Source organism: Pollicipes pollicipes, unplaced genomic scaffold (genome assembly GCF_011947565.3).
Source record: "Pollicipes pollicipes isolate AB1234 unplaced genomic scaffold, Ppol_2.1 Scaffold_4881;HRSCAF=5763_pilon_pilon_pilon, whole genome shotgun sequence".
NCBI classification, from domain to species: Eukaryota; Metazoa; Arthropoda; class Thecostraca; order Pollicipedomorpha; family Pollicipedidae; genus Pollicipes; species Pollicipes pollicipes.
In genome coordinates, this window is record NW_023596576.1 from 43,457,134 (window position 1) to 43,467,488 (window position 10,355).

General features: G+C 51.2%; 1 protein-coding gene across 1 annotated transcript; it reads left to right on the forward strand.

Moving 5' to 3' along the window:
- Positions 1–2,287: 2,287 nt before the first annotated feature.
- On the forward strand, positions 2,288–3,786 carry LOC119100714 (malate dehydrogenase, cytoplasmic-like). The gene has a single exon (XM_037223804.1). The coding sequence runs from the start codon at positions 2,291–2,293 to the stop codon at positions 3,329–3,331; it is 1,041 nt and encodes a 346-aa protein (XP_037079699.1). The 5' UTR covers positions 2,288–2,290; the 3' UTR covers positions 3,332–3,786.
- Positions 3,787–10,355: the final 6,569 nt, after the last annotated feature.

Genomic DNA, 10,355 nt, shown 5'->3' on the forward strand with positions numbered 1-10,355 from the left:
ACCAGCTGCCTTCTGGGGGACAATGGAGGCAGGGTTCCCTAAGGGCTCGTCTGGAGGCCCTCACAAATGTACATCCTACACTGGTGCCCTCCCTGGCGCGCAAAGCCCTCTGGCGGCTTCTGGCGGGACATTTGACCCGGGATAGGCACAAGAGCCTTCATTGGCGCAACAACATCCTTAATCACAGGTGGTTCAGTTAATGACACAGTTACCCATGTTTGGCCAACGGGCCCTTGGCTAAAACGGGGTGAAGGCCGGCCGACACAGGGCCCCTCATTGGCTCGGGGTGCACCGACCAACGTAAATCGCTGGTCCCGGCCTTGTCCTTGCTTGGGAAATGGGCTCCCAGGCCCAGGCTGGGGCCCAGTCAGTGCAGCTGGCCCTCTGGCTGGTATTTGAGGGTCCGACCCGCGCCATCTCAATGACCGTAAACCAGCCCTTCGGCCCTCCCATATCGGATTTACGTGCTCCCATTTGAGGTTTCTTCGTGGTCACCTGATGACACTTCAGGCTTAGGAATCAGTCACTTGTTCCCATGACAGTCCGGTATCAAGGGCAAACTGAGTTTGGGGAGGGGCAAAAAAGTGGAAAATAACAAAAGTATCCCCAAAACCCATGGCAACAAGCGAGTTTCTCCTCAAATTTGGTCTCCTTTCTTTGAGGGGCCCAAATAAGGGACGGAGGGGTTTCTCCAATGGCATAGAAAACTGCGCCACCATCCATCACTGAGGTCTGTAGTTTTTTCTGTTCAGGCAGTGGTGATATGACCACCACTTACATTTTCTTTTCAGAGTTGCAATGTGCCCATTACTTATGCCACCATTTAAATGTCATGAGATGAGGGCATCGATACTGATCACACTACCATTGAGGGACCCGAACGTCACCGGGATTAGAACCGAGCCACTGGAGAGCCAGATACGCCAACCACGCGGGCATATAAGCCCTGTGCGTAACCCCCTCTGATTTGGAGGGTGTATATGCACTGCCAATGCAAAACTTATCTAACCATCTCCTAACCTGTCTTAAAACTAACCTCGCATTTACCTGTCCATAGTCCTTGAATTTACCTTGTGCTAGAGTACACTGATACCTATGGCACCCTGGAAAATGTTTTGTTTGCCACATTGAGAGAGGTTTGAGTAATGATTGGGCTTCAGCTAATCTTTATTTGTGGTCAACAGTTGGGCTTCAATGTAATGGTGTCAACAACTATTTTGATCTCTCCAATTCCTGTCAGGTTCTGACTGGGTCTTGTGAACATAAGTGAATGAATGTGCTGTGCATCAAAGTCATCATTTAAAGTCATCCCATCCAACCCCAGACATGTTTCTTGATCTCATAGCATTGCTAGTTGCTATTTTAAATTGTGTCAAACATAACAGCCTGAGAAGGACAAGCAAGCAATCAGCACCAAAAGACTGGTGGCTTTTAATGTGTTAATGTGTTTAAACAGTGGCATGGGGGATTGTGCATTATGAATGCTGACCTTGATGACCGCATGCCGCTTATATCACATACTTGTAAACAAAATATTAGCAGCAGGGATGCCAGTATCTGGACTAGAGATCTGGCATCACAATGAAATGGGAAGCATAGTATGAATGAGTACCTGGAGCCATTTGACAACAAAATCATGCTCAAATCTCCACATGAATGCAGGCTCACAACACATATTAATTTGTCATCTAAGGAGTTGTCGGACCTGGTCTATCTATTATGTAAAACTTTGTGTTGCAAGTGTGGGAAACTCCTTAGTTTACCATAGTCCAGTGCTACAGTTGCCCTGAAATGTTTGGGTGAAAGACAGCAATCAGAAATCATTATTGTCTCTAAGCTTTTTGGTAGCTTCCTTTTCCCCTACACTCATCATGCTGCCGTGCTGTCAGATTGTCTTGAAAGTGGCATATGCTTTACAGTTTTTAGGCTGTTTGATGCACAGTGGAATGCAAATCAGGCCTTCATTACATGACTGAGAATGCCTACCCCAGTGGCTCACCTGGTTAAAGCACTTGCCTTTCAGTTCACCCTCCTGTGGAGGGGTCACTTAAGTCATTTAATACACTTCTATTGCAGCTTCTGGCTGGGATGGCCTGCACCCAAAGGGCAGGCCATCATAGGGCAGGGCAGACTGTACAGCCTGTGACAAGTATTGCAGCATGTTAAGCTTTCATCTAAAATTCTGCCATTGACCTGTAAGCACATGATCAAATGGAAGGAGAGCAGAAGGCAGGGTAAGTATATAATCTGCAGCGGATGAATGAGTCATTGATCTGGTGTTCTGACTGCCATGCTGTGTCTTCCCCAGCAGACTACCCATCCACAACACATCATGGGCAAGGATCCGCTGCGTGTCTGCGTGACTGGCGCGGCCGGCCAGATCGGCTACTCGCTGCTCTTCCAGCTGGCTGAGGGCAACGTCTTCGGCGCCGACCAGCCTCTGATCCTGCAGCTGCTCGACATCACGCCGTGCCTGCCGGCGCTGAACGGGGTCGTGATGGAGCTGCAGGACTGTGCTCTGCCGCTGATCCATGACGTTGTTGGCACTGCTGACCCTCTTGTAGCCTTCAAGGACATAGACGCCGCCTTCCTGGTGGGTGCCATGCCACGCCGTGAAGGCATGGAGCGCAAGGACCTGCTGGCTGCTAACGTCAAGATCTTCAAGGAGCAGGGCAATGCCCTGGACCAGGTGGCCAAGAAGTCGGTCAAGGTGCTGGTCGTCGGCAACCCGGCCAACACCAACGCGCTCATCTGCTCCAAGTACGCGCCTTCCATTCCGCGCGAGAACTTCTCGGCGATGACGCGGCTCGACCAGAATCGCTCTCAGGCGCAGATCGCCGCCAAGCTGGGCGTGCCCAACAGCGCCGTGCGCGGCTGCATCATCTGGGGCAACCACTCGTCGACGCAGTACCCGGACGTGGCGCACGCCGAGGCCGAGGTGGGCGGCCGCTGGGTCAAGGTGCCCGAGGCGGTGGGCGACGAGCAGTACCTGCGTGGCGAGTTCATCACCACCGTGCAGAAGCGCGGCGCCGCCATCATCGCCGCGCGCAAGCTCTCGTCGGCCATGTCGGCGGCCAAGGCGGCATGCGACCACATGCACGACTGGTTCGCCGGCACGCCGGCCGACCGCTTCGTCAGCATGGCCGTGTTCTCGGACGGCTCGTACAAGACGCCGGAGGGAGTCATGTACTCGTTCCCCGTCACCATCGCCGCCGGGCAGTGGAAGATCGTGCAGGGCCTGAGCATCGACGACTTCGCGCGCGAGAAGATGGACGCCACCGGCAAGGAGCTGGTCGAGGAGCGCGAGGAGGCGGTGGCCGCCTGCGCCTGAGGGCGCGGCCGGGCCCTCAGCGCCCTCTAGCCGCGCGGCCGGCCGGTCAGTCCGCTCGGGTGCGCGCGCGGCCCGCCGGGGGCCCGGCGACACTCGCCGTCAGCAGACGCGCGCCATCAGGTAGCTGCGGTGTGTTGGGTAGGCCGGCCGTGCCCGGCCGTCGGCGGCGTGCAGTTGGTCTGCCGTGGTACCAGCCTGCCACCGCGGCTTTACCCTGTGACGCGCGCCTACGGCGGCGGTCCCCGGAGTCATTTTTGTTTTGGTAGTGGGATGTATGCTGTGGGTTCCAAGAGACGCTGCTAGTGCCAGGGTCGAATTTAGTTGACGAATTGACCAACCTGTAACCACGTCCAAATTGAGGTCGTCAAGCATATCGTTTCCTATTGCAACTGTTGTTCAGATCATGTCGGCCCTTGGTGGACCAGCAATACACGAATACAAGAATTCGTAATCTACGTTGGTGTTTCACTGCAAGCGCCATACAACGCCGAAGCCAACCCTCTGAGCCCGAAAATCTTGTGTGTGTCGGTGCGGCACCTTTCCGGACACATGATACATATGGTGGGCTGTGGGTCGGACAAACATAGAAAGAAAGGCGGAGACCGGCCATCTTCGACGCCCTGGGCATGACGCCATATCCGCAGCATGATGTGCGAGGGAAGGACCCGATGCTGGGTCCCATCAGCACTCGGGTGGCGGCCGCAGCGCAACTGTCTAGGGAGCAGCTCGCTTTCCGCGACGTGGGTGTGCGCTCCTAAAGGGCACGCAAAGCTACAACTTGAAACATGTGTCGTCCGCCGGCTAACTGCGCACAGGCGCCACGGACGGTCCGCCACATGTGGCGCGGCGTTTAACGGGCAGCGCGGGGACCAGCTGTTGGCATTCGGAGAGCCCTGTCATCTTACCTCATGTGAAGGGGATGGATTACGGAGGATCAATGCTGGGTGGAGAAATCCACTTGAAAGATATCCTGATCAGGGATGACTGGGAGATGCATGCGGCACGCTCGCGGTACGGTGCAGACTACAAAACATCGTGCACGGAGACCTACCCCCCGCGCTAAACCCTAACCCCGGCGAGACATACATACATACATACACACACACACACACACACACACACCACACCACACCACACCACAACCACACCACACACACACACACACACACACACACATATATATATATATATATATATATATATATATATATATATATATATATAATATATATACAATGATGCAACGGACGAATATATATATATATATATATATATATATATATATATATATGAATTATGTCGGACGAATATATATAAATTCGGATAAATTCGGATGATGAAAATAGCCAATCTCCGGTGAATCAGCAGGGACTGGTTGAAGGACGTCATCAAGCAATTCTTTTAATTGCTGGATGTCGTCGTTTAACGGGTAACTCTCGGTATATTGTTGGTTATTCTCAAAATTCGAGGTCTGCCAAAGAAGAGAGCTAGAGGTCTTCCTTGTTCATACAGATTAAAAACGGGCTCTGATATCCGTCGTCTCTTCAACTTTTGATAAGGTGTTGATTACAAACAATGAGTACTCTCACGCAGCAACTGCAATGTATTTCTGAAATTTTGCGCGACAGTTGACGGCTCGGAGAATACCCAAAGGCCGACACCAAGTCCGTGTCGTGGTTCCCCGCACAAAATGTCATTTATGAATCGCATGCCCTCATTCCAACTTAGCCACCGTGCAACCACAACGATGCATACAAAGCCATCTTCCAATGAAGTCATGTAAGAAGTTATAAATCAGTTAATACTCGACATCTTGCCATCCAACAGACATTTGCCAGACCTGATGGTCGCTTTCAGTGCTATGGCGTATGCCGCGGAATTGTCCATCGCGACATTCCCAGACGAAACACAACATACAGCCCACGATAAACGCATCATATCAGATGTCATCTGAGAGTGTGCAGCCTGAGGGGAACTCAGCTGCACTTTGATGTCATATACCTTGTCATTTACGCGGGTCTAAACACTTTCAGGCAACTTGGGACAGACTTGTGCTTGATAAGATCCAGGACCCGAATAGTCCGATGAAAGACATTAGGTTTAGGTGAGTCATGCCTTGAGTTGAAGCATTTCAAAACGCTTGAATCAAAATCAAGAACAAATCTATCCCTTTCCTCTGCTACGGCTCTGAGCTAAATCAAACGACAAATGACTTCTTAACTAATTTATCATAATGAGAAGTTGCAATAATTGCAACGCCACACAACACCGATCCCGGCACAAAAAACCCGATGTACAAGAGCAAGCTTATCAAGGATCCGCGCAGCAGCATTCAGGTCACACTGGCAGACACTGCCTTGGCGGATTTAAATACCCACCATATCGTCATTATATCGTGACCTCCACTAAGAGCTACGATACTGTCGCGGAACTACATGTTTTACACCACTGGCACAAGACAGACAGGCACAGCTCACAGTGCGCAGTTAGCGATGACTGACAAACGCATCTCGTTGGAAAACTACACAACCATTCCCTTATATTGCCCCATAACATGAATACTGGCACGTGCTGTTCCTCAGTGCAGAACTGGGAGCAAATGGGAGCGCTGAAATATCAGGCAACACCGCCACCCTATGACTCAATTTTTGTGCCGACTGAACTTGTGACTGATCTAACACAGCCACGTCCCATTGCACACAGTTGCATCAATAAGTAGTTAGGGCGGCGGTGCGTGGCTTGGCATCCCACCCGCCCACACGCAACCCATCCCTGTGGATTGCTAACGGCGACAATGGCACGTTGCTCTGTGCCGTATGTATACAGGAATAGAAATCATGGCTTTTTGGCAATTGTGTTGCAACACAATTCTTGGTAAACGAACCCTTTATGTTTGACATATAGCTCGTGCGCATATATTTCTAAAGTTCTTAAGTGATATCTATGACGCATAAGCTCCTTGTATACTCCTCACAAAGCAACGTATTTCCTTCACACCGAGGTGCTTGCCACGGTTAGATGGCTTATGGTACCGTGGCACTTTTACTCATTTTGATCCAAATCAATGTGATTCAATCCTTGGTCCTGTCCCCCTTTTTCGTGAAACACAGTCAGAATCGGTATCAACAAGCAACACAATGCCTTGACCGAGAACTGACCTATATCACTTCTAGCAAAGGCATTTTGATTTCAGACATAACTCAGCTCCCCAAAAGTTTCGGATCAGATTTGATTGCAATATCGTAAAGGTGAATCGGGGACCAGTCTGGACTCAAGAGCTGTTCTGTCCTGTTCTGTTCTGTTCTCCATTCGACGTAAGTCCGGCGGTGCCATGCTGCTGTACCCTCGTTCAGCCGACGGCCCCGAACCTGCCGGACGACCCTCCCGGCCCGGCTCCGCTGCCGATCTTCACACCGCCTCTGCCGTGACCTCACGGTCCGCTGCAGCCCCCTGCGCTTCGGCCGCCCCCTCCGGCGCCTCTGCGCCGTCGTCATCGCTCTCCCCGTCGGCCGGTGCGTGCGCGGCGGAGGCCGGGGACTGCAGCTGGTGCAGCTGGTGCAGCTGGCCGCTGCGGCTTAGCTGGTGGCGCAGCACGGCCAGCAGCGCGGCCGGCACCAGCAGGCTGGCGGCGCCCAGCAGGAAGACGAGCCCGTGCAGGTGGCGCCGCGTGGCCGGGTACACGCTGTTGTAGACGAGCGAGCCGAACAGCGAGCACAGGCTCTCGATCACCATCACCATCGAGAAGATGCGGCCTGCACGCGACCGGCCAGCGTCAGACGGGGCCGCGCGCCGGGCATAACGCCAACACGGGCACGTGACAGTCGGTTCAATTCACGCCGGCACACCTGAAGATTTGATGAAGATTTAATGGAGATGAGCTTTAATTTTCTTTTGACCTGGATTAACCCTCGACCGCGTGTTGTAGTGCCGAGACCCTCCCCTCCTCCCTGGCATACACTGCGGGGCGCTAATCGGTAAATGTGGCCACAGCGAAGGCTCGTGAGTTGTCAGATGGTCAATATTGCATATTTTAACAGAAAACCGCATTGTCAACGAAACGCGCCACATCGGTCAACTAATTGAAGACGAATGCATGCGTCCGCACTAGGTTGCAAAAGCTTCCTGCACTGGAAGCAAATAAGGCGAGCAGTAGTCTAGTAACGCTGACCAGAGTATCGTCATTCACGGCATGATATTTACGGACACGCCGGTGACCTGATCGACTGACCGATTGACCTGACCTGATCATCTGGCCTGATTAACTTGATCAACTGACCTGATTGATCTGATCAAGTGACCTGCTTGACTCGATCCACTGACCTGATTGACCTGATCCACTGACCTGACTGACACTGATCTTATCTGACTAGCATGATCTGACATCACCTCAGTTTGACAACGAACCAAAGATAACTTGTGACCATTTGCCTGATGCAAAAAGGGACTACAAGGCACCTCACACAAGATTGTCCCTTTTCCTTCACACCAGTCCAAAGGTCCTCACGGCAAAACTACGCCCGCTGAAGGATACGCTGCCACTTGCAAGCCTTCCTTGTTATTTGTGTGTTCAGTTATCTGTGATAGCTTGGGTCACATAAGTGTACTTGCTGAGAAAACCGCGTACCAAACAGATTAAATGTAACGATCGGCATTCGAATCTGTCCTATCTGGCCGTTACACAACCACACAAACAACACACAACACCACCCGGAGCTACAATGGCAAGTGGTCCAACCCCATGCGATCACGTATAGTACAGCAGCATTCCAAGTGGTGCCGGGTCGCGATACGTTCAACGGAAATTTGAATAGCATCACAGAACGAATGGACAGGTGATAACAGGCGAGAGGCGAATAACCATACCACAACCTCTGACGTGAGACTAAAGCGCATCGAACGCCACGCGCCGGCGCATAGCGACCCCGACTCGAAGTAATCACGAGCAGGATAGGCACGCTGCCAGGAGCCAACCCGCGGCCTCGTACCTTGCTCGTTGTCTTCCACCAGTTTGGAGAGCATGGAACGGATCGGCGGGATGCAGAACGTGTTGAGGATCATCACCAGCGGCGCTGAAGCCGAGGCGAACGGTTAACGGGCGCTCCACTGGGCCGTGGCGCTTAACAATGGCATACATATTGGGAATAACAAGTAACGCATAATCGTATGTGCGTTCATCTTAGCTGAGCATAGTACGTTTACGTTAAGAAAAAGGCAACACATAATGCTCAGCAACACAAGGCATCCGAGATTGATTCGCTTCAGCAGAAACACCCTAACGGGCTATCTCAACCACCACGCAACTCCAAGACGGCATCTTCCTCGCGCCAATGCGGCTTCAGAAGCCCACTGATAATCGGAGACCACGGAACCAACGATTCATGAACCCGCGGGGCCCCTCGACGCGCTCTCCTGCAATACAGCTTCAGTCTACGGCGCAGCGATGTACCTATGAAGAGCATGGCCTTATTGACGGCGAACCCGAGCCAGATAGAGGCCGAGGATCTTCGAGGTGAGGCCCAGTCCGGACAAGGCGGTGTCACTCAGCGGGAAGTAGCGCCGCGACAGGGGCATGCCGACTGAAATGCGCCCGCGGCACGCCGGGTCAGGTCACCACGGCACGGCACGGCACGGCACGGCCAGCGGGGACGGATCGGCTGCAGCTCGGTCAGCTGCGCCGACCAGCGCGTCCCAATAGGTGGTGGTGAAAAGCCCCAAATAAAATGGCTTAGCTACCCGTTTGTGAATTAAACAAAGGGCCGACTTGCTGTTTCTCAGCATTTTGGCTGAAACTGACGTTATGTTGTTCCTTGTAAAGTAGTCGATAACTGCCTTTCCAGCAAAGATAGGACCTGTTTCAGAAATCCCAGTCTATCAACTTTTTTTCAATGTAGACCCAATGTTTAAGAAATGTTGCTTAGATACATATTATATATATATATATATATATATATATATATATATATATATATATATTTAGCAAAAACAAAGAACGTTCACCGCAATGTTTGCATTCTCCAGGTGCTGTTTATCTGGTTCACCTACTTTGGCCTCGGAGGACGTATTCTCTATCTAAATTTTAGCACTCTTGGTGCAGCAGGATGTCTTTTTTAAAGCAAGGAATGAGTACCCACTCTTGCATTGGTGAGGTGGGCCTTGTGTAATGTACCATCGTATTCATTCATTGCGTACGACAAACTTCTTCCATCAAAAGAGATTTCAGGTCTTAATACTACGTCTCACCACAGTCCGTAGAAGTGATATGAATCCGGAACAGATGTTTCCCACATTAAAAAAGGTTCAGGAATCATTTCATTTCTACAGCCGTGGTCAGAGAGCCTCACGGCCAAAATGGCATTGTGATTTATAACAAAATGCATACACAGGGCTAAATTATGAGTTGTATTATTGAAAAGACCATCTTACCGAAACACGCAAGATCCAGGGCAAGTGCGCACGTAGCGACCGCAGGGACAATTGCTCCCACCTTATACGATCTATTACATGCATTAGCATGCGCTTAAATGAATACTCACACGAAAAATGTATACACGTCAAACTAAGCTTCAAATTTTCATAAAACTTAATACATGTAGCAATAAGGATATCATGGACGTGCCATATTGTTTTAAGCCATGTAACATTTTGGTGCACCTGTGAACCCAGTGAACTAATGTTTCCAGTGACAAACTTCGAGTTGCACTCCCCCCGCCCCCCCCCCCCCCCCCGGCATCGGCGAGATGCTACCTGCGCCCCGGGGACACCACACACTCTGAGCTTCAAAGAGATTTCCTGTTCCTGAACAGTTCTAGAAATTTCAATAAGGAAATGCCTCTCCTACTGGCGAAGTATTTTAAACCAGGTCAGCAGCCCTTGGAGGACGCAAAAAACTACCCGGGCTTTCTTATTAGTGCCAGAGATACGTTTGATAAGCAGTTGAGCTTTCAATGAAAACAGCACGGTGTAAGCTTTCCAAAAACCGGGCCCACCTTCGCTGAAAGCAATTTCTAGACCACTTTAAAAGTGA